The sequence below is a fragment of the Melopsittacus undulatus genome, chromosome 8 (genome assembly GCF_012275295.1).
Source record: "Melopsittacus undulatus isolate bMelUnd1 chromosome 8, bMelUnd1.mat.Z, whole genome shotgun sequence".
Taxonomy (NCBI): Eukaryota; Metazoa; Chordata; class Aves; order Psittaciformes; family Psittaculidae; genus Melopsittacus; species Melopsittacus undulatus.
In genome coordinates, this window is record NC_047534.1 from 18,661,983 (window position 1) to 18,687,261 (window position 25,279).

The window sequence follows — 25,279 nt, forward strand, 5'->3', positions numbered from 1 at the left end:
GGGAAGAAATCAAATTGGTAATAAGCTAATCAAGAGCATACTTTAATTGTTAAACACTGAAAGCAGCAGTGCCTAAAGAAATCAGCTCAAATTAGGTATTTTATCAAAGAATGATAGAATCACAGAATGGTTTGGGTTGGAAGGGACCTTCAAGATCATCTATTTCCTCCCCCCTGCCATGGGTAGGGACACCTTTTACTAACTAAAGATACAGGGACTATGTCATAGGGCCTGTTAGTGCATCTCATCAAATGGTCCTGGACTGGTGGAGATTCTGACAGTGGTGTCCATGGACACCTGAGAGCTTTGTGGATGCTAGCCCTGGGCAGATTCACAAGCTATTATCAGTATTAGCTCTGACAAGAGCTGCCAAGGTTCACTTCTATCCTAGGCAACGTGGGCATTTGCTCTAATGGTTTTGAGGTTTCCTGATGGTCTAAACAGGGTGACAACCAAGATGTTGAGACAGAATGTACAAGAACTACTCCAATTTTGGACCAGATCATTGCTGTACTGTGACCAATATCATAGTCCTGTCTTGTGCTTGGTAAGAAAGTACACCATGGTTTGGTAATGTGAAGAAAAGGAAGGCCCGGAGATGTTGTGTGCCCAGGGAAGCTATGGCTGCCCCATGCCTGGCAATGCTCAAGGCCAGGCTGGACAGGCTTGGAGCAACCTGGTCTGGTGGAAGATGTCCCTGCCCATGGCAGGGGGTTGGAACTGGATGAACTTTAAGGTGCCTTATAACCCAAACCAGTCTGTGGTTCTATGATTCTATGAATATGTGCACCTGAACTTCTGAAGATATCAAGTGATTTTATGAGGAGAGATTCCACGTAAGCATGATAGTTGGACTTTTAAAACTAGACACAAAGTGTTGAATGTGTATGTTGGTTTTGGGGAATGAGGGGGAGTTTTGGTTTTAATTCTAAAATTGTATAACTAAAATAGCTGTGATGAGCATGTGCAGGTGCTAGAGGGTTTGTAGTGGTGTTGCAAAGAAGATACTTTTCGTATGTCTGGTGTTCGCAAGTGCCAGATGAAGGCATGGGCAGAAATGTGCCATTTTGTGCAGATTTCAGAAAGTGATTAAACAAAAGTTTTAAAAAAAAACCCGACATGTAACTTTCCTCACTGTCTGGATTTTTTTGAATTTTCAGCTTTCATGTTTTGTCAAGTTTTCTATATATTTCATAAGCTTTTGAGGCAATGAATTGTTCAATATTGAGGAATAGGTGATACTCTGCACTTGAAGTTCAAACTGCATATTTGGTTTTGTGATAAAGATTGCAAAATGCATGTATACAAGGCACATGAAAGCTCTGAACATGAGAGGAAAAGTGAATGTGTGAAATAAGTCAATATTAGATTTAAAGAAATTTTTCATATTTTTCTTTGTCTTGGATAGTGCATTATGTTATCTGATCTGATATTGTTCTCCTTGCAGAGGAAGAGAGGAAGACAATTCATGGAAGTAAAGTTGACTCATTAAGGAAAATATTTAATACTTCTGAATTACCAAACAGAAATAAATGGGATGGCTCACATGGAAGAAGCAAGAAAATTGGGGTGTCTCTTCTAACACAGCTGCCAAGTGAGAATAAGGTAATGAGTTAACATTTATCCATGTGGACAAGCACCATATTCAAACAGATGGAAATATGTGGAGATACACTGTTCAAATGTTAAAGGCTAGTGGTATTTAGTCCATCTGATGCAAATATTTAAAATACTACCTTGATGTGTAATGCTTACAGAGGCACCTGCAGGGATCACATTTGGCTGTGGCACTTGCTCTACTGAAGAGCAACTATAATCTGACTAATAAATAAGGTGTCCTGCAATGGCTGCACATTTTTGTCACATTAGCAGCTTAGGAAACAAATACAGTAGAATACATCAGAAAAATTGCTAGCAGGAGGAGGCTGTAACACAGTAAGTTGGCCACTGAGACCTTTAAGCCTGCCCTGAGGAAAGAGGAAAAAAACCTGCTATTAAAAACAATGATTCTGTTCTAAATGCTGCTTTTTAGGTGTATAATGATTTCTCACACTGTTGTTCCGATTGATTCAGTCTAATCTTGTGTATGACTTCAGAGGGTTACCTGCATCTGTTCTATTTTCAGTAACATTGCATTCAATTAAAAAAAAAAAGTACACTGTAAAAGATCTGTATATACTAATGTAGGATCTCTGACTGTGGTTTGGTTTTGTTTCATGAGTGTAAGTATTTCCACCTGTTTATCTACAGCCAGTGATGAATAAGAGCTGGAAAGCTGGTGGCTCTGAAGAAAACAGTCTCAGATTGTCTGAAAGAGTGAAGGTTAGGTCTTTGTTTTTCTTCAAAGTGGGGATGATGGGCAGAACATGCCTGATTTTTGCTGTATTAATTTACAAAGTACTTGCAATTCTTTGATGTTTTTCTTTTGCACAGGTGGGAAAGAAGGATGAGTGCATCACCATCCAGGATTTCTTTTCTCCCCAATGTTAATGAATATGTAAAGGTTATGTAGGTGTGGATGAGAATGGTGTCAAATCAATTCATAAAATTATCTAGGAGCATTTCTAATCTATGGAAACACAGCATGTAGTATATCTTCTGTGGTAACAGTATGTGCACATAGGCAGGGAAAGGCCTTTGAATCCCACCTTGCACATCAGTTCAGAGTGCTACTTGAAATAAGAAGCACAGAATCAGAATCACAGACTTGTTTGGGTTGGAAGGCACTCTAAAGCTCATCTAGTTCCAACCCCCTCCCGCAGCAAACAGGGACACCTTCCACTCGACCAGTCCAACCTGGCCTTGAGCACTGACACAGATGGAGCAAGCCACAGCTTTTCTGGACAGTCTGTGCCAGCACCTCACCACCCTCACAGGGTAGAACTTCCTAAGCGCTCATCTCAGTCTCTCCTCTGTCAAGTCAAAGCCACTGCCCTTGTCCTTTGCCCTTGTCAAAAGCCCCTCTTCAAATTTCTTCTTGGCCTCTTTAGGCACTGGAAGCTGCTCTAAGGTCTCCCTGGAGCCTTCTCTTCTCTAGGCTGAACAAGCCCAGCTCTCTCAGCCTGGCTCCAGAGCAGAGCTGCTCCAGCCCTCGCAGCATCTCCATGGCCTCCTCTGGACTCAGTCCAACAGTTCGTTGTCCCTCTTGTGTTGGGAACTCCAGAGCTGGACACAGTCTTGTAGTACATTTTAGATAGTTTAGATCTTTTTCAAGGGACTGAAATCAGCCTGAAAAAAACAGTGATGCTACATCCCAGATGAAATATCAAAAATGTAATAATTCTTAGCTTTTTTGTTTTCTATTCTGTTCACCATTAGTGGCAAAAGCTTTTCTTTGCCTGCAGCATGTATTACCTCTATGCCATATGCAGTGAGCTTACAAAACTGCAGAGTAACTTGTCATATATATTTTATTTCTCCACCTTCCCACTAAGTTCCTTAAAAAGTTGATGTACAGCTTGAGGCTCTTCCCACTGCACTAGTTGATATGCAGCAATTTTGGCAGCAGTTCTTTGCTTACAGGTAAAATTATTTCCTTTGGGCTACACATTTCAAAGAAAATTCGTATGGTTTCTTGGAAAAGTGCAGGGGGGAATGGAGAAGATGAAGCAGACTATACTGCTTTTTTGCTTTGCTTTGGATTGTAGAATCATAGATAGTTAGGGTTGGAAAGGATCTTAAGATCATCTAGTTCCAGCCCCCATTTCATTATATTATGAAACTGATATGTTAATCTACTTTATTTTTTTATGACAGGTAGACAAGGCCATTTATCTGGAAGATACCAACACAGATGAAGAGATGTTCAGTGGTAGGGTCGCTCTCCCCACTTCATGTTTACTCTCATTGTTTGTCTTTGGATGCAAGTGTATGGACTTTGTTTAAAGAACTTTTTCTCCTCTAAAAAAGATACTGTTCCTCAGTTCTATTGTTAAAAAAATCCCCAAATCAAAGGATTTATTTCCTCACTCTAGGAGGTAATGAAATAATAAATTATAAGGAATGTTTATTATACTGTGTCTGTCCTGGTGAGCAGGGCTGGGGTTTTTTTGTTGGTTTTTTTTGTTTGTTTTTGATGGTGTTTTTTTTTCAGAACTGCAAAGCCCTTATTTTTACCATTTCTACATTTTTTTCTGCACTTCTATTTTATATTGAAATTATTTTGATTACGAAGATTTCTCCACAAGTATTGTGGGTGCTAGGAGAGTTCTATAAGATGGAAATATTTAATAAAAATATCACTACCTGTTAAAATTATTCCATCCTGGGGTTAATAAATGAGACTGATTTTGAATTTACAGTGAACTCCTTTAAGAATTCCAATTAGGAGCATTTGGATTTCTGTTCAAGGGTTCTGTATATCTATAATAATTATAACTCTCCCACCTCTAACAAGTAAAGAGAAACCTAGTGTCCGTAGTTATTTGTCCATCACAGTAGCTTGTCTGGTCTTTATTACAATCAGCATTGATGACCTTTTAGTGATTAATTTTCCTCATCTATAGCTCTTACTGCACAAAGAAACCAAGCTACACAGATGAAGGGATTTGCTTAAGGTCACTGAAAGAAGCTGGTACAGAACAGGACTTTGGTCCTTAGTTATTGCTGTTTGATGAGTCTTGTGTAGTATGTTAATGATTTGTTTAGTCTTTCCTTGCTGTAGGTGCAGTCAGAGAGCTTAGAGATTTTTAAGCTCTCTAAATTTCTAGTTGATTTAATATTTGGAGTTTGACTATAACTCACAAGAAAATAATAAATCAGCATGTCAGATTTACAGCAAATATTCTTTCTCCAACCTGGGTATCTCGGAAAGGAAGGAGTAAGGTAGAAGTCCTGTATCAGGTACAAAGATTTCTTTTGATTGCTGTGTTCAAATGTACCCATTTTTCCCTTTGTGGGACACTGTTTTGTGTTTATGCTTTAATTTCTGGTAATGTCTATGTTTTTCCAGAGCTTACCTGTGGAAGAATAAACCTATAGTTCACTTGTATCGTAATGAAATGAGAATTGAATCTCTCTAGTTCATGGAAGTACAGTTAGATAGCTCTAGTTCAAAACAGGCCAAAAACTGGATGATGCAAAATAAACCCTACACTAAAATATCAGGCAGGGCAGTGAGGAAAGAAGAGGTCTGCTAGAGCTTGATAACAGCTCACCACTATATAGACCATGTTTCTCTCTAGGCTTTTCAGTCATCTCTGTGTATTTTTTGTCTGCAAGAGTAAATGTTAATCACATTTAGAAACTCCTAGTAAAACAGACTGTATTTGAACAAGATGTGAATTACAAAAATGATCCTCTGCTTGTAGTATCTGAATAGCACTTTATGCAAGCCAGACTGGGAAAAGTTTTCAGTTAGTGCTTTTATAGGTGATTATAAAAACAATAAACATAACATTATACTACCACTACTGTAGATCAATGTGCTAACTACTCGCTTTTTACATGACATTTGATTTGGCTTTGAATTTCTGCTCTCCTCAGGTCTTCTAGGAGACAGCACTCCTTGCACAAACTCTGCACAGACTGCTTCAGTGCAGAAAGAAGCGATTCAGAGAATCATAGAATCTCAGACTGGTTTGGGTTGGAAGGGACCTTAAATCTCATCCACTTCCAACCCCTTCCACTAGACTAGGACACCTTCCACTAGACCAGGTTGTTCCAAGCCCCATCCAACCTAGCCTGGAACACTGCTAGGGATGGGGCAACCACACAGAAACCATAGCAACAAGATGCTAATCAAAATACAAAATGGTGTTGCTTCTATTGTTTGTAGTAATAAAAGGATATAAAAAATTATCCATAGTAACTGCTTCAGTAAAGGATTAATTCTGAGTAATTCCAGTTAGTTTATTAGTGAGGCAAAGTGTGACAGAATTTGAAAGCCGTTCTGTTGTTGGCCTTTTTAAATGCTGCCACCTGTATGTCAGAACAAATGGTAGATTAAATACTTCTTATTGAGAAAACAAGCTAGGACACCTAGCAAAAAATATCTTACTTTGCTAGTATAATTTCAACAAGCTTTTATCTCTGCTTGTCATTGGCAATAGTTGAGTATCTTCATTTTTCATTTAGCTTTAAAGGGCAGATCAGTAAGCTTAGCAGTTGTACATTAGTACCATATTCACACTCAAGGATAAGTGGCACAAAGTTTATAGTGTGAGAAGCATGGTACAAAATAGAATCATAGAATGCTTAGGGTTGGAAGGGACCTTAAAGCTGATACATAGGCAGGGACACCTTCCACTAGACCAGGTTGCTCCAAACCTGGGACAGGGCGTTGGAACTAGATAAGCAATAAAGTCCCTTCCAACACAAACGAGTCTATGATTCTATGATATCAGTTTCATCCTAATCCAACTTGGAGTACTGATGTACTGTAAACTTTTCAAGGTTTCAGTTCTCTGTTACCCTGCAGAAGTTGAGGAGAATCATAGAATCATAAAATAGTTAGGGTCGGAAAAGACCTGAAGATTGTCTAGTTCCGAGACCCTGGCCATGGGCAGTTACACCACGCACTAAAGCACGTCACCCAAGACTCCATGCAGCCCGGTCTCAAACACTGCCAGGGATATCCAGAAAAATCATGTTGAGGAAGAGGATTTAGTTAAATTATGTGGATTTTTTTTCAAGTACAGGGCTCCCTTCAACTGGTACATCTCTCCCTTTTTTATTTCTCCTTTCTTTGCAATCATTTAACACTGCCTTGTTCATTTCACACTAGGTAGATCTTTGGGGCCAACAGCCTGAAGGCTGAGAATCAGAGGAGACAAGAACATTTAGATTTTAAGCCTTTTTCTTTACCACTACTTCTGTCCTCAGCTCCCCATCAACAGCATTTTCATGAAATGTAGTGTCTGAAGGTGGTAAGACCAGAGTTTTACCAGCTGAGCATCATTTGGCTACAGAAAGCTAAAGATACAGACAAAACTTTGAATTTCACTCCTGAAAGTTAAAATCAGATTTGTGTCAATAGATTCATTTTCCTATACTTGTAATTAATGTCAGTGGTACAAAATGAGGAAAAAACCCCAACTGAGTAGTGTTCACATATTTAGTAATCACTTTTTGTGGGTCTGTTTTGTGTGTGTGGGGAAAGGGACTAAAAAGAAAAGAATTGCTCAGTTTCCAAATATGCCCTCATTAAAGTGTGTTGGACATGGATAAACCATTGGAGTTTGTTGCTGTATCACCAGGAAGTTCATTCTTCATGGTGTGAGAAGTGTGTTCGGAAATCTCAGATTTTTGGTATTGCTGCCACCTCAGTTACCTCTATATGTGGTGCCATTGGCAGTATCCAAGGCTTTCCAAGGATTTAATTTTCATTTCACCTCCAGAGAACATAATTAGCAGCTTAATTCGGATCATCATCCACTCACTAGTGCTGTAACATCAGGCTAAACCAGCTGTGAGGTGCTGGCCAGAACTTACAATAGCGTACAGTTCCTTTAGGAGCTTCCCCTGAGAAGGAAGAGTGTCATAACTCCCTGTCATGGTTTAAGCCCAGGTTGTAAATCAGAACCGTGCAGCCCTCACACTCGCTCCCCTGCCTTTCTTCCCGCTCCCACCTGGCTCCTGGAGGGACGGGGAGGAGAATTGAAAGAATATAACTCCCATAGGTTGAGATAAGAACAGTCCAGTAGCTAAGGTATAACACAAGTCACTACTGCTACCACCAATAATAATAATGATAAGGGAAATAGCAAGGGAAGAGAATACAATACCACCCGTCAATACCGAGCTCGACTGAGCAGTGAGTCAGCCCTTCCGGGTAACTCCCAGTTACATCCTGGGCATGATGTACTGTGGTCTGGAATACCTCTTTGGTTAGTTTTGGTCAGGTGTCCTGTCTCTGCTTCCTCCTGGCTTCCCCTCCTCCCTGGCAGAGCATGAGACTCACAAAGTCCTTGGTCAGACTAAACATAAAACATCGGTGTTATCAGTGTTGTTCCCAGGCTGAAAGTCAAAAAACACAGCACTACACCGGCTACTAAGAAGGAGAAAAAATGACTGCTACTGCTGAACCCAGGACACTCCCTAATCTTTCTGAAGGAGTTTCTTGATTAAACATTATCAAGGAAAGCAGAATTTACCGATTAGACTTTCATATACTGTCACGCAGCCAGGGTAGAGACAAAGTTCATGTGTGGTATGTCTACTGGCAAACGGAAATTGATTACTACATTCTTAGTGGGTGATTGAAAGGAATCTGAAACATTGTTTGCATTACTAACGAGCCTTAAAATAGTGGGGTTGACATTCTGAGTATGACAAGTAGTTCTTGCAAAAAGCAAAAATACCTTTCCTTCTGTTGTCCTCATTTTTAAGGGTTGCCTTTCTGAGCCATTGCCAGCCTGTTGTAACAATGCTTCCTCCTCATCTCCACAGGTTGATTTTTTGAGGGGGTGAGCCCTCTCAATAAAGAAAGAAATGGTTATATCAAGAGGTGATACAAAGTTCCTGATGTCCAGGCTTTCCTTCCTTCAGTGGTGATATATATTTGTTTGTGAACAGCAGTGGAGGATGCAGTTGCCTTTAAAGGAGCATTCAAGTCATCCTTCTGTCCTACAAATAGTTTTGGGCCCAAGTTATAAAAGATGGAAAAAAGGAGTTGAAGAGCGTGTGAAGACATAGCATACATACTTGTGGGCTGCACTGTTCTTTTCAGAAAGCTTTCTCATATAACTGATACAGAATAAGATAAGATGCTATGCTGAGAACAAGGACTGTAAGCACATAGGTGACTAGAGATAGATATAAGCAACCAACGTAATAGGGATGAAAATGAAACCACTTATACATGAATCATGAACTAAAAGACAAAAAACCCAGGAATGAGATACCCCAAGGAATTAATTAATTTTGCTCTATTTTAAAGAACATTCTACTATACAATACCAAAGCCCTACTGGCTTTGAAATACTATACAATTCCCAGAAGAAAACTAAATGAAGAATTAAATCATGGATTTTTTATGAAGGCCTAGGTAGGAAATCATTATGTTCAAATGCAGATTTGTATGAGAGTGAAAAGTGTGTGACTCCACTACTGTGGTAAAAGTGTGCAGGTAAAGGTAAATAGCCATTTCTTCCTTTTAACCCTGAATCTATGTACCATCTTATTGTTTCCTTTAACTAACATTTAAGCAACACTTTGAAAATTTATTCTGAGATTTCAAGAGGAAATCAAGATATTAAAATGTACTATAAAGCTGTAAAGAAAGTGGTGTATCAGCCAGAAAAAATAGTAGGTAGTTTTACATAATTCTTTGAATAAATTGCAAAACATGTGGTCCTCTGAAGTACCTTCATAAAAACATTACTGAGACAAGATAGACACATCTGTGCTGTAGCAGAGCTGAGATTTATTCATGTTAAAGGATATTTCTAAACCTAAGGCATATCCTTCTGGGCTGTCACAGAAAGCAAACCCACCGTTCCCAGTAGACACATTTTGCTTAAATATGTGAAGGAAAAGTGATTCAAAAAGTCTGTGCATTTGTAAACAGTGGACCAAATCCTGACTGTGTGGAAAGGTTGTGTGTTCCCATGTCCCAGGTGTAGGGAAGTCCTGTCCAGTACCTCTTTTTTTTTGAGAGCTGTTGAAGGAGCAAACATTCATGAAATATCCTTCATCAAAAGAGTCATCGAGCACTGCAGTGGGAAGTATTAGTAATTCTACCAGGTATTTGTACTTAATGTTTCAGGAGAGTATTTTAAGATGCAAAGATCTTTATGCCCAATGTACAAGTGATGAAAGTCCAGTGAAAGAGAATTGAATGAGACTGCCCAGTTAATCAATGGCAAGACCAGGATTCAGTCTGGTATAACTCCTGCTACAGACATCTCTGCTCAGCACCTTCCTACTTTACTATGAAAGAGATTAACTGAATCCCAGGTGTTCTCTGAGTTTAGGAGTGTCTACATCCTGATTTTTTATTTCAGTGTCCTCAAGAAAGAAGAGCTACCTGCCTATTTTCAACCAAGTTCAATTTTTCCTTAGCATAGTGTACTTTACTATCTAGCTTTTAGTTCAGGACTGCATGGATCTGTTTTAAAGATATCTGCCTGTATTATGCAAGAATAAGTACAGCACACTTTGAATAACAAGCTGCTGCCTATGTCAGCCTACAGGGTTTTACATAGGATTTTGTAATTTACACATTGAATGAAAGGTTAAAGTTGATTTTCTTTTTTTTTTTTTTTTAATTCAACAGGGTCGTTACTTCTCCCAGGAGAGGTGGAACAGACAGTGACTTATTGTACACCCTTTTTTGATAAACCCATGCAACTGAAGTCCAAGACCTTGTCAGTTACCCAGCCATCGGACAGCAAAACCCAGGAGGTATGACGTCAAGTTTGTTTATTTAAATATTGGCTTCTAACATTATTTCCACAAAAACAGAGAGGTAAAGAGGGAGCATGTGGAACTGCTATAAGTTAACAAGACACATTATTGATTTTTTGCATTAAGAACAAGTTAAAAAATATATTAAGAACTGAGATAAAAACTCTTCACAGAAAGGTACTATTTTGTCTTGCACAGTGCTACTGTATAATCTGACATTTTTTAAATGTGTACTTCAATACTTTAAACTGTGTGTGGGATTTTTGGTATTTAGTTGGTGCAACTCACAAAATATTCAAGTAAACTCTTGCACTTCCTGACTTTTTAACAAATCATTACTCATGTAGAACGGTGGGACATGTAATTTTCAAGTGATCTCATGATCTTATGACATAATACAATTTTCATTGGGCTGAAGATAGGAAACATCTTTTGCAACAAGGAGTTAATGAATGATCGCTTTAACGTGACATTTAAAAGTAAAGTAGGTTTTAGAATATATTGTGATCAGAATTGGTCATTTTCCTCTTGGGCATGAACAGTAGCAAGATGCTGCTGAGAATCTGCATTGTCTAGGTCTGATGTGGAGAGGTTTGCTTTATGGAGTCTTTTAATCAGTCACAATCACTACATAAAAATGGCCATTTTTCCTCATAACTTCAGTTCTTTCCAAGCTTCCAGAAGGTGTGGATGGCTTACAGGCTGATTTTAAGTCATTAAGGTTCCTATTCAAGTAGGGTGTGAGCATTAACTTTTGAGGATTTCTATTGCGGAGTTCTTCACCACTCTTTTTGCCTGCCTGATCATTGTAATAGAAGCTGAAGTTAGGTGCTGGCTGAAATGGGCCAGTTTTGATAGTTTCATATGCTTATTGATGTCCCATGAGGCTTAAATCAAGTTTATAAATGATGTGTGACCAGTGAAAGTTTGGTGTTACAGTAGTGCATATGGTACCTCCTTTCCCAAGCTCAACTGCATTTAGTTCTTTGCAATAAACTCTTCACTGTAAGGAACAAGTTTGCTTTGGGGAAAAGTAAATGTTCTAAAATGACCTTTCAAGCTTTAATATCCACCATTTTGTGAATAAAAATGCTGACCCTTTTCCCTAAGGACTGACATAATTCAAGGTTTTTATCTTGAGAAGTACCCATTGGCACACAAAAAGCCAACCTAGAATGAGGTTTTATAGTTTTCTTACCTGATAACTTCTGCATAAAACCAAAGGAGGGTTGTAGCAGCCTACAGTGTCCAGAAAGGATTGCATGTGACCTTTTAAACTATAATGCATGAAAAATAGATGAAGATCCCACTGCATGCAAAATTCATTTGCATTTGAGTAAAAGTTGCTTTATAAAAGAGAAACTGAGTACTATTACATTTCTTAAAGTTTCATAGAATCACAGACTGGTTTGGGTTGGAAGGGACCTTAAAGCTCATCCAGTTCCACTCCCTGCCATAGGCAGGGACACCTTCCACCAGACAAGATTGCTCCAAGCCCATCCAACCTGGCTTTGAACACTGCCAGGGATAGGGCAGCCACAGCTTCTCTGGGCAACCTGTGCCAGTGTCTCACTGCTGCATTTTTCAGGGAGAAAGACTTAAGATTTTCATAACCATTTGGTTGGTGCAAACTACTCAAGGTGAAAGCAGTATATTCCCTAAATAATACACATATTTGTGGTTTCATTTAGGTGATATAACTGTGGCCTGATTTTTAGAATTGTCAAGGCTGTGCTTTAAATTGTCCCTGCCTTGGAAGTTAAGGTTTGTATTGCTTATGGCAGGACTAGTTTAGAAAGAGAAAAATATTTTCCTGGAGACATTCCTACTTTGAAATGAGGTTGTTCTCTGTCCATCAAAGCAAATCTGTTAGGGAAGGGCAAAACTATTCCCTATGGAAAGCAAACAAATATAATAGTTCAATGTAGGATGTCAAATGTCTGTTACAGGTGTATCTGTGAAGGACTTTAGGGCAAGGTGTCTATTGCTGAATGTATTGCTAGGGAAAGTTTAAAAAAAGAAGCTCTGCTAAGACCCAGTATCTGGTTTGACTAATTATAAAGAACAAATTGTCTCCCTGAAAATGTTTTTCTGTCAAAAGCAGTTGGAAAGAAGCTTAGCAAATGACACAGCAAATTATTTGTGTTGTTCACCAGTGTTGCTTCATCTTTCTTCTCTGGTTTTAGCATAAATATATTCCTAAATATCAATATCAACAGTGCAATATTCATAACTTCCCACAGGCCACTGAAAATTCAAACAGCATTAATTCCATTGTTGAAATATGTTATCACAGAATATTTACCTTCCCTACCCAGATATTTATTTTGTCCTTTATTTCTACTTAATACTTTATTTCATAAAGCACATTAGAGTTTTTTGCTTCCTAGGGTCTGGATTTGTCCTTATTTTCCCTCCACCTCCCATACATATGAGTGCAGTTGAATGCGTATTTTCCATTCACTCACTATAAGCATGCATTCAAATTGGGGTTCATCTCACCTACCTTTAGCTTTAAATGTAGTCTAATTTAGTTGTTCTGCCATCAGGAATGGAGATAGGCACTTCCAGCAAGTGAGTCATCCCACTTACTGTAGTTGTTTGTCCTATGATGGTAGTATGTGTCTGTCCATAAGCTGACTCTCAGCTCAGTCTTTTTTGGCTAATTGACCATCTTAGTCTGGAAGCCTGATTTTTATATGGCGGGGATTAGGAAAAATTATTCTACCCTTCTATTTTCCTTTGTCTTTAGCTTGAGCATTTAAAAAAGTATTTACCATGCCTACCATTTTATGTTGTGAGCAGACTCAGAAATGTCTGCTGCCTCCCTGGGTCCAGGGTAAGGGATTTCATCAGAAAACTTACTCATCTGGTATGGCCTTGCAACTACTATCCTGTATTAGTCTTCCAGGTGGGCAATGAGGAAATCTCTTCAAGAAACCTGAAGGGACTCAAGAAGGGCTTCAGGGCCTTGGGGCAACTGGTTCAGGGTTTAGGAGCCGAAGTAGTGTTCTCATCCCTCCTGCCAGTCACAAACAGTGACAATGGTAACATCAGAAAAATGGCTTTAAGTAATTCCTGGCTCCATGACTAGTGTCAGTGCCAGAATTTTGGTTTTTTTTTGACCATGGGTCAGTTCATACAGCACCAGGCCTGCTGGCAGCAGATGGGTTATGTCTGTCCCAAAGAGGGAAACGGGTCCTGGCCCAGAAGCTTGCAGGGCTTATGGAGAGAGCTTTAAACTAGGTTTGAAGGTGGAAGGGGATAACACCAGGCTCACTAGACATGACCCACAGGGTAGCATGCTGCTATTGGAGTTGAGATCCACAGGGCAACTTTCAGTAACTGTGTTGGTAGAGGAAGCATAGATTTGGTTTTGTAGAACCCTCATGAAGATTTACTGTAATTTAAACTCTTCTTAGCTTAGTTACCTATAAATGTGTTAACAAATGTTCATAGAATCACAACATGGTTTGGGTTGAAAGAGACCTTGAAAGTTCATCTGGTTCCAACCCTCCCTTCAACAGGCAGGGACACCTTCTGCTGGACAAGACTGCTTCAAGCTCCGTCCAACCTGGCCTTCAACACAGCCAGGGATGGGGCAGCCACAGCTTCTCTGGGCAGCCTGTGCCAGTGCCTCCTCACCAACCTCACAGGGAAGAACTTCTGCCTAACACCTAATATAAATCTCCCCTCTGTCAGTTTAAAGCCATTCCCCTTGTCCTGTTCCTGAAGGCCATTGTCCAAAGCTCCTCTTCAGCTTTTCTGTAGGCCCCTTTAGGTACTGGAAGCTCTCCTAAGGTCTCCTCAGAGCCTTCTCTTTTCTAGGCTGAGCAAGCTCAGCTCTCTCAGCCTGTCTGCATAGCAGAGGTGCTTCAGCCCTCAGAGCATCTCTGTTGCTTTCTCTCTAGACTGTCCAGGGCTCTCTGGATGGCTTCCCTTCCCTCCAGTGTCTTGACTGCACCACACATCTTGGTGTCATTGGCAAACAACATTTGTTACTGTTACAACCAAACAAACCAAAAAATATTTGCACCTTGTGTTGTATTTTAGAAGAGTGTTTTGCATTTCTGATAGGGAAAGACAGGTAGTAATGAACCCAGTTGCTGGTACCATTACTAGCGTGTAATTTTAAGATATTTTGCCTGTGGAAAAGATGAAACTGGACATGAATATTGTGAGGAGGTCAAGGAGTTGACCTTAGCCTTAATAGGAAAGAAAACTTGTTTGCAGGCTTTGTCTCACATACACATTTCTTGACCATACTATTTCTAAAAATTAATGATAGTTTACCTTGTATTGTCTATGGACATAAGCAAGATAATGTTTGCTTTCAGAATGAATACTGTTTCTAGACCAACTCTTATCTAAAGTTTGTTTTTCTCATTTATAGTTGCCTAGGGTCTAAGGTCTGCATCTGAGATGGTTTATATAATCCAGCATCTCTCGAAGCCAATGTAAGCCAGGCCCATGGTACATTAAGCCATTAAGCAATACAGATGATTAATAAAATTGTACAAAATCAGAAAAAAGTTTATTAATAAAAGTTTATTAATAAAAGTTTATTAATAAAAGATGTAGATACTTGCAGGGCACTTCTGCCATCTACCAGGTTCCTGGCACTGGAGAGAAATCCCAGTACCACTTCTCTGATTTATTAGATGGCATTAACTGTGTTAGTGCAGCTTCTTAGAAAATGTTACCAGAAACTGGGCCTTCTAAACTGAGTGGTAAGATGCTGATTGTCCTTCTTGCCTTTCAGGAAAAAAAAAAAAGTGTATTTTTAACTTCAGATTTGTCAGTAGTCCTTGGCTTCATTGAGGATTTGTCAGAAGTTTATGAAAATAAGCATGTATTTAAATGTTTTGCTTACTTGGTACTGAAGTACTTAAATCTTTGAAACACATAGCCCTTAAGGAGATGTGTTGTTTTTCATGGTTGAAATTTCTAGACTTCTAAAAGGATAGGGGGCATTCCTGTCCATTTTGGGCAGCAAGGATGTGTCTCCTGTGTAGCCCTGGAATTAATTTTATGTAACTGCTGGCCATAAATCTTTTGTGTCATGGCCCCTTATACAGCCTGCCACAGTTATTTGTTTTCATTATTTTATTTTATAGGCAGATTGTTTATTCTAAATTATTTCAATAAGAAGCAATAAAGAAATGCTTTACACTATGTCAACAAAGCAAACATTGGCAAATGCAGTACAACTCTTACAGTCATCATGCAAGAAATTCAAACCAGCCAATTGCGTATTTCTGAGATGGTGAAAAGAATGACAGTTTGAAAATTGATTATGTGTCATTTTGCTCATTCCAGGCATTTCCTTTGTTGAAACTGTGTTCTGGGAAGCATATTACATTAGTATCAGATCCATGTGCACCCAAGCTCTATGTGATATTTGCTCAAATTTTAGGTATATGGAATCTGTCTTTGAAATTTAACATAGCTGTATGTAGCTGTCCATATCCCCACAGCCCTGCCAGTACTAGTGTCAAGAATGTAATAGATATGTGCAAGGGAGGATTTTAGATTCCTTGCCTTGGGCAAAATTAGCTAATTATATTCATTCAGATACAGTGCAATACAAATAGAGCACATTAAATAGCTTAAATTAGGTCAAATTGAATAATTGAATTTATTCTTTTACTTAAAAAGACCTTAATCAGCTGACAGTGCTAGAGTCAGGAAAACTAGTTTAATTAAATATTAATTAGAAGTTTGTATTTTGAGCTCCCTTATCTTCACTTACAGCAATATTACTTATGTATCTGTTTCTCTTCATTACAGCTACTAGGGGATGATGTTCACCCATTCTCACTTGATGAAGAATTTGATTATGACAATGTGGCACTGACCCCGAAGTTCTCTGAGGCTGAGCTCAAGGCCATTATAGACTTGTCTGAAGAGAAGAAAACAGGAACAGATGTAAAGTTGGCATGAGCTGAAGACTGGGTTGAAGCCATTCTGTGCAGTGCTGCTAAATAACATTTTAGGGGGTAAATCTAGCACTTCACTCTATTCTTATTTAATGGTTTTATCTGTGTGGCCAGTAAATGACGTCCTCGATATTTTTTTGCTTGTTATACCAATGTGCCTTGGAGCCTTTGGTTTCCTTCCCCTGTATCTACTCCTTCCAAGTCCTCATGAGAACATGGAATAGGAAGATGGTGCTTGCTCAGAGTTCTTGTATAATAGCCATTCAGCTACTATATTATATGTCTGTACAATGATTTGTTTAGGCATTCAGGTTGACTGAAGTCTGCATATGTTGCTAAACCCAAAAAGGATTTTTGTATAATAATAATGTTGTATAGAAAATATTTGTATAGATAATATTTTTAGTCTACAGTGTTCAGCTATGATGTTGTTTTCCAGGTGGTACAAGGCATTTCATAGAATCATAGAATAGTTAGGGTTGGAAAGGACCTCAAGATCATCTAGTTCCAACCATGGTTCCAATCATGTTCCTGCCATGGGCAGGGACTCCTCACACTAAACCATATCACCCAAGGCTTCATCCAACCTGGTCTTGAACACTGCCAGGGATGGAGCATTCACAACCTCCCTGGGCAACCCATTCCAATGCCTCACCACCCTCACATTAAAGAATTTCTTCCTTATATCCAATTTAAACCTCCCCTGTTTAAGTTTGAACCCGTTACCCCTTGTCCTATCACTACAGTCGCTAATGAATAGTCCCTCACCAGCAACACTGTAGGCCCCCTTCAAATACTGGGAGGCTGCTATGAGGTCTCCACGCAGCCTTCTCTTCTTCAGGCTGAACAGTCCCAACATTCTCAGCCTGTCTTCATACGGGAGGTGCTCCAGTCCCCTGATCATCCTCGTGGCCTCCTCTGGACTTGTTCCAACAGTTCCATGTTCTTTTTATGTTGAGGACACCAGAACTGCACACGATACTCCAAGTGAGGTCTCACGAGAGCAGAGTAGAGGGGCAGGATCACCTCCTTTGACCTGCTGGTCACACTTCTTTTAATGCAGCCCAGGATATGGTTGGCTTTCTGGGCTGCAAGCACACGCTGCTGGCTTATGTTAATTTTCTCATCAACCAATACCCCCAAGTCCTTCTCCACAGCGCTGCACTGTATTTCCTTTTTGTCCAACCTGTAGCTGTGCCTGGGATTCCTCTGACCCAGGTGTAGGACCTTGCACTTGGCATGGTTAAAATTCATGAGGTTGGCATCAGCCCACCTCACAAGCGTGTCAAGGTCCCTCTGGATGGCATTCCTTCCCTCCAGTGTATCAACCGAACCACACAGCTTGGTGTCATTGGCAAAGTTGCTGAGGGCGCATTCAATCCCACTGTCGATGTTGCCGACAAAGATGTTGAACAAGACCGGTCCCAACACCGATCCCTGAGGGACACCATTCGTTACTGGTCTCAAGCCAGACATGGAACCGTTGACCACGACTCTTTGCGTGCAGCGTATCCAGTGACAACCATGAATTCCCTTTTGAAGAAAAATCCTTGAGCAGGGTGCATCCTTTATTGGTTCAGGTGAGGTATGCTGGAGTAATTGCTCCATAGGTGGTGGAATTCAAAATAGTCCTATGGCTACTATTGCTTCTGTATGGTGCAGATTCAGGTCCTGACTAGTGCTAAGCTAGTCCTAGAGCTGCCTTTTACCTACTTCTTTCAGTAATGCAAATAAGAGCTTTCCGCAGCTGACAAATCAGTCTATAAACTCTTTCACTTCATTATGAAGTTTAAATGTACAGAGTTACATGAGTGGATAAATATGGGAATGTTGTTTTTTTTTTCTCTGTGTCCTGGGTTCAGCAACATCAAACATTTTTTCTACTTCTTGGTAGCTGGTGCAGCACTGTGTTTTGACTTTTGGCCTGGGAACGGTGCTGATAGCACCTATGTTTTTAGTTACTGCTCAAATGTTTACTCTGGCCAAGGACTTTGTGAGTCTCATGCTCTGCCAGGGAGGAGGGGAGGCCGGGAGGAAGCAGAGACAGGACACCTGATCCAAACTAGCCAAAGAGGTATTCCATACCATAGCACATCATGCCCAGCATGTAACTGAGAGTTACCTGGAAGGGCTAGTGGTGTGGGGGGTGGGAGGGGGTATTGGTTAGTGCTTGGTCAGGCAGGGTGGGGTGAGTTTCTGGTCAGTGAGTGGTGAGGTGTTGCATTCTCTTCACTTGTTATTTCCTTTATCATTATTATTATTATTGGTAGTAGCAGGAGTGATTTGTGTTATACCTTAGTTATTAAACTGTTCTTATCTTAATTCATGGGAGCTACATTCTTTGGATTCTCCTTCCCAACTCTCTGGGAGTTGGGGGAGCAAGGGGGGATGAGTGAATGAGCTGTGTGGTTGGGTTTAAACCTCAACAGTTCTTTTTGGCACCCAACGTGGGGCACGAGGGGTTGAGATAATGACAGATATGACTGAATTCATAGTCACTCGTCACAATGCTGATTTATTGGCTCTCAAAGTTGTTTCTCTTGATCTCACAGTTTCAGAATGTTGTAACTTACTTAGGGCATGTATTTGCTGTGTTAGTGTTTATTAAGTGTGGGGCTTGGGCTAAGGTTCTTGTCTTATTGAACTTTATGACAATGACTTGTAATACGGGGGGCTCCGGCAGCGGGGCTGGATGGATGTGGCTGTGGACTTGTACCTGGCTGTCCCACTGCTCTTCACCGTCCTTGCCCTTGTCCTCGCCTCTGTCTGCGTGAGGCTGCGCAGAGCCGCTGAGGAGCTGCCCTGGGAGCCAGTGCCAGCCGAAGTGGCCCGGGAGAGCAGGCCCGGGAAGCAAGTAGCGGTAGGAGCGGGAACAGAGGCCGGGAGGAAGCGGCTGCCGGTGGAGGAGTTCGGGGCGGTGGAGGAGCGGAAAGACGTGGTAGCTGAGCAGCAGGAGCAGGCAGTGGAGGAGCCAAGCCCCGTGGCCGAGCCCAGCCCTGCGACAGCCAAGAGCATCCCCTGGAAGTCACCCGCCGAGCCCCAGAAGGATGCAGGAGACCACACAGCATTTCCCAGCAAGGCAGAAGAGGAAGATCTGGACTTGGGAAAAGAGAAGCTGGTGGTGGGAGAGCTGCCAAGCACGGCAGCTACACCAGCCCCAGTGACAAGTGCAGCAGCATCATCTGAGAGTTCTGAAGGTTTTGAATGGCCTTTGCGTACCCTTGGGACCTGCCTGCTGATTATGATGGCGATCACCACGTTGGCACACTCACTGAGTGTGTTCTACCCACGACCATTTTGTCTGATCTCAAAAGTTAAGCAGAGTCGGGTTTGGGTCTTGTCTAGGGATAGACAGTGTTATAGGAGCACAAGGAGATTTTCCCCAAGGCTGGACAGTCATGAGTGGCAGGGCATGTGGGACAGTATGGGTGAGTATCTGGTCCACTGGGCCCCTCCAGTGCTTTGGAAGCATCGGAAATGGAAGACAGCTGTATGGAGTCCTCAGCAGCAAGTTGCAGAAACTGCTAAAGGGGATGGTGAATTATTTTGAGCCTGGTGGGCCCATGACACTTCAGGTCATCAGAGCAGAGATGCAACATACAGATAGACTCATGGTCGAGGCTTAGACTTAACAATGGACACTGTTGCCCAGGTGATTCATGAGTGTGAACACTGCACACAGCCTTTTATGCTCTGAAAGACTGTTACAGGAGATAGAGCCTGATGTCATAGACCAGATGAATTCAGCAGTATTACAGGGACTGGTCCATGCACTAAGATAAGGGTGCACTGAGATAAGAGTGATGGTATATTGAAAATGTGGGATCTGAGCATGACATGAATGGTATGGAATAAGGGGTAGATACTGTCCTGGGTTCAGCAGTAGCAGACATTCTTTCTCCTTGGTAGCTGGTGCAGTGCTGTGTTTTGACTTTTGGGTTGGGAACGGTGCTGATAACACCTGTGTTTTTAGTTACTGCTTAAATGTTTACTCTGGCCAAGGACTTTGTGAGTCTCATGCTCTGCCTGGGTGGAGGGGAGGCCGGGAGGAAGCAGAGACAGGACACCTGATCCAAACTAGCCAAAGAGGTATTCCATACCATAGCACATCATGCCCAGCATGTAACTGAGAGTTACCTGGAAGGGCTAGTGGTGTGGGGGGTGGGAGGGGGTATTGGTTAGTGCTTGGTCAGGCAGGGTGGGGTGAGTTTCTGGTCAGTGAGTGGTGAGGTGTTGCATTTTCTTCACTTGTTATTTCCTTTATCATTATTATTATACCCGCTTCTAGTGATACATGTGGATGCTAGGGATATAGATAGTAGTAGCCTGAGGAGTATAAAGAAGGACTACAGAACTCTGGGAGAGGTGATCAGGGGTTCTGGAGCTCAGATAGTCTTTTCGGCAATTCTCCAAGACACGGGAGGACCTTCCAAAGGCTAAGAGGATTGGACAGGTTAATAAATGGTTAAAAGGGTTAGTAGGGTTAGTCAAGGGTTTGGGTGTCTTGGACATGGGGCCCACATTTGTAGGCCAGGCCTACTGGGGGCTGGTGGAACTGCTCTGATAAAGAAAGGGAAGAGTGGCTTTGCTGGGAGGCTTGCCAGACTTGTCAAAGATGCTTTAAACTAGTTGTGTTGGGGGAGGGGTGCATAATTCCATCCAAGACATCCATTCAGTTGCCAGCACCTATAATAAATACTCTGAGCAATGTAGTAATATTCTAGCCGCTCCAGCCACTGAGCTGGCTTCATTTGGAGCTCGGCTCAGATGCCTCTATACAAATGTCTGTAGCATGGGAAATAAACTAGAGGAATTAGAGATGTGGGCACATCTACAGGAGTATGATATAATAGGCATCGCAGAAACATGGTGGGATGGCTCCTTTGACTGGAGTGTTGGAATGGAGGGTTATAGGCTTTTAGAAAAGGCAGGCCCTGTAGGAGGGGAGGGGGAGTTGCCCTTTATGTTAGGGATAGGCTGGAGAGTATGGAACTCTGTCTGGGGACAGCTGATCAGTTAACAGAAAGTTTGTGGGTCAGGGTTAAGGGGAAATCGGTGATGGGACACATTACTGTGGGGATATGTTACAGACCGCCTGATCAAGAGGAACCTGTGGATGAAGAACTCTACAGACAAATAGGAAAAGCCACACGCTCACAGGCCCTTGTTCTCATGGGGGACTTCAACCACCCTGACATCTGTTGGGGCAATGGTACGGCCCAGCACAAGCAATCCAGGAGGTTTCTTGATTGTGTGGAAGACAACTTCCTTCTGCAAGCAATAAAGGAGCCGACGAGGAGAGGTGCCCTGCTTGACCTCGTGCTCACCAACAGGGAAGGGCTCGTTGGAAATGTGACTTTCCAGGGAAGTCTTGGATGCAGTGATCATGAGATGGTCGAATTTGAGGTCCTCAAGACAGTGAGAAGAGCATGCAGCAAGCTCACTGCCCTGGACTTCAAGAGAGCAGACTTTGGCCTCTTCAGGAAACTGCTTAGTAAGGTTCCATGGGATATAGCCCTAGAGGGCAAGGGGGCCCAAGACTCTTGGTTAATATTCAAGGATCACCTGCTACAAGCTCAGGAGTGTTGCATCCCGACCAGAAGGAAGTGCAGCAGGAGGGCCAGGAGACCCCCTTGGATGGATAAGAAGCTGCTGAGAAAAATTCAAAGGAAAAAAGAGGCTTATAAAAGGTGGGAACAAGGACAGGTGGCCTGGGATGAATACAGGGATGTTGTCAGGGTAGTTAGAGACCAAGTTAGGAAAGCTAAGACCCAATTGGAGCTAAACTTGGCAAGGGAGGTTAAAGATAATAGGAAGTGATTTTATAGGAATGTAGCTAATAAAAAACAGACTAAGGACAATGTAGCCCCCCTCCGGAAACTTTCAGGAGAACTGGCTACACAGGACTTGAAGAAGGCTGAGGTTCTCAATGGCTTCTTTGCCTCGGTCTTCACTGGCAAAGGCTCTGACCGCAGCACCCGAGTCTTGGAAGGCGGACGCAGGGACTGTGAAAACCTAGACCTTGGGCCCACTGTAGGAGAGGATCTGGTTCGAGACCATCTTAAGAACCTGAATGTACACAAGTCCATGGGACCTGATGAAATCCATCCGTGGGTCCTGAAGGAGCTGGCAAATGAAGTTGCAAAGCCATGGCCATCATATTTGAAAAATCATGGCAGTCAGGTGAAGATCCTGATGACTGGAAAAAGGGAAATAGAACCCCCATTTTCAAGAAGGGGAAAATGGATGACCCAGGGAATTACAGACCAGTCAGTCTCACCTCTGTGCCTGGCAAAATCTGGGAGCAGATTCTTTTGGAAGGCATGCTAGGGCACATGAAAAAGAGAAATGTTCTTGGTGACAGCCAGCATGGCTTTACTAGGGGAAAATCCTGCCTGCCCAATTTGGTGGCCTTCTATGACGGGGCTACAAAAGTGAGGGACAGGGGTGGAGCAGTTGACATCATCTACCTGGACTTGTGCAAAGCATTCGACACCGTCCCACATGACATCCCTGTCTCTAAATTGGAGTGTCATCAATTTGATAGGTGGACCACTCGGTGGATAAAGAGCTGGCTGGATGGTCACACTCAAAGAGTTGTGGTGAACGCTTCAATGTCTGGCTGGAGACCAGTAACGAGTGGTGTCCCTCAGGGATCGGTGTTGGGACCAGTCTTGTTTAATATTTTTGTCGCTGACATGGACAATGGAATTGAGTGTGCCCTCAGCAAGTTTGCCGATGACACCAAGCTGTGTGGTTCTGTTGATATGCTAGAGGGAAGGAATGCCATTCAGAGGGACCTTGACACGCTTGTGAGGTGGGCTGATGCCAACCTCATGAATTTTAACCATGCCAAGTGCAAGGTCCTACACCTGGGTCAGAGGAATCCCAGGCACAGCTACAGGTTGGACAAAAAGGAAATACAGTGCAGCGCTGTGGAGAAGGACTTGGGGGTATTGGTTGATGAGAAAATTAACATAAGCCAGCAGCGTGTGCTTGCAGCCCAGAAAGCCAACCATATCCTGGACTGCATTAAAAGAAGTGTGACCAGCAGGTCAAAGGAGGTGATCCTGCCCCTCTACTCTGCTCTCGTGAGACCTCACTTGGAGTATCGTGTGCAGTTCTGGTGTCCTCAACATAAAAAGGACATGGAACTGTTGGAACAAGTCCAGAGGAGGCCACGAGGATGATCAGGGGACTGGAGCACCTCCCATATGAAAACAGGCTGAGAAAGTTGGGACTGTTCTGCCTGAAGAAGAGAAGGCTGCATGGAGACCTCATAGCAGCCTCCCAGTATTTGAAGGGGGCCTACAGGGTTGCTGGAGAGGGACTATTCATTAGCGACTGTAGTGATAGGACAAGGGGTAACGGGTTGAAACTTAAACAGCAGAGGTTTAGACTTGATATAAGGAAGAAATTCTTTACTGTGAGGGTGGTGAGGTACTTGAATGGGTTGCCCAGGGAGGTTGTGAATGCTCCATCCCTGGCAGTGTTCAAGACCAGGTTGGATGAAGCCTTGGGTGATATGGTTTAGTGGGAGGTGACCCTGCCCATGGCAGGGGGGTTGGAACTAGATGATTTTGAGGTCCTTTCCAATCCTAACTATTCTATGATTCTATGATTATTGTTGGTGGTAGCAGTAGTGATTTGTGTTATACCTTAGTTATTAAACTGTTCTTATCTCAACCCGTGGGAGCTACATTCTTTGGATTCTCCTCCCCAACTCTCCGGGAGTTGGGGGACCAAGGGGGGAGTGAGTGAATGAGCTGTGTGACTGGGTTTAAACCACGAGACTCTGGTGTTAGAGCTACTTCAGTTCTGCAGTGAAATAAATATTCCTGTTTCCAATAAACTCGTTGAGTTCATCAAAATTGACGTTGTACAACTCCTAACAATAGGAACATGTGCCTTCTACACAGAGTAAAAAATAATAGTCTCATCCATTGAAAGTATTGGCATTGAAAAGAGAAATTTCAGTTGACATTGAAAATTGGCATTGAGGTGATTCCAAATTACAGGTTATGGCTTATACTAAGCATCACTGAAATAGAGCATACTCTGGAGTTGAGTAAAGGTCAGGTTTTATGGGTGGGAGAGAAGAGTGTGTATCTTTGACACAGGGTAGTATGTACTCTTGCTATGAAGTTTTTAGAATTCATTTTTTCCAGCTTACTGTGGAAGCTTCGCTGTTGAGGTTTGGTTTAACAGCACTGCACTGAATTGTGTTATTAATTGTTTTCTGGTAAAACTGCATTAGCTAAAGTCTGTTGACCAACACTTTGTCCTTGGCCTATTTATCTCCATTACTTCTGAAGTGGGTTGAATATATTACTTCTGAAGTGGGATCAATATAGGAAGAGAGCAGACATACTAGAGACCAAAACACAAGTTGCTTAAAGTCTGTGAATGAAATCTCCGTGCTTGTTTGGCTGATCTATTATTGTCAATTTAGAAAAGCAAGGAAAGGTGCTTTGATTCTCCAAAGCAAATGTTCTGCATCAGTAATTTTGTAGACCATAATCATGCACCACTGAAATCTGAATAGCATTTGTTTTGAGAAATGGTGTTTGCCTTGATTAGGGGGATATAGTTTTAAGAGTGAGATTCATAAACTCATAGAATCACAGACTGGTTTGGGTTTTAAGGGAACTTAAAGTTCATCTAGATCCAATGCCCTGCCACGAGCAGGGACACCTTCCACTAGAGCAGGTTTCTCCAAGCCCCATCCAACCTGGCCTTGAACACTGCCAGGGATGGGGCAGCCACAGCTTCTCTGGGCACCCTGTGCCAGCGCCTCCGCACCCTCACAGGGAAGAACTTCTGCCTAAGAGCTCATCTCCATCTCCCCTCTGTCAGGTTAAAGCCATTCCCCCTTGTCCTGTCCCTACAGGCCCTCATGAGAAGCCCCTCTCCAGATTTCTTGTTGGCCCCTTAAGGTACTGGACGACTGCTATATGTGTCCACAGAGCCTTCTCATCTCCAGAAAAGAAAGT

The 25,279-nt window shown here is 42.0% G+C and overlaps 1 protein-coding gene across 5 annotated transcripts in view; it reads left to right on the forward strand.

Annotated features, from left to right (window-relative positions):
* IFTAP (intraflagellar transport associated protein) overlaps positions 1-16,748 on the forward strand; it is a 44,987-nt gene extending 28,239 nt beyond the window's left edge. For 4 of the 5 annotated variants that reach the window (XM_031050358.2, XM_031050360.2, XM_031050359.2 and 1 more), the window contains 5 exons: positions 1,448-1,605; positions 2,251-2,322; positions 3,757-3,811; positions 10,217-10,344; positions 16,138-16,748. In XM_031050358.2, coding sequence (XP_030906218.1) covers positions 1,448-1,605; positions 2,251-2,322; positions 3,757-3,811; positions 10,217-10,344; positions 16,138-16,290 — 566 coding nt within the window. In that variant the 3' untranslated portion in view covers positions 16,291-16,748. The remainder of the gene's footprint in view (positions 1-1,447; positions 1,606-2,250; positions 2,323-3,756; positions 3,812-10,216; positions 10,345-16,137) is intronic. The other variant, XM_031050361.2, reaches the window with a different exon arrangement.
* Positions 16,749-25,279: the final 8,531 nt, after the last annotated feature.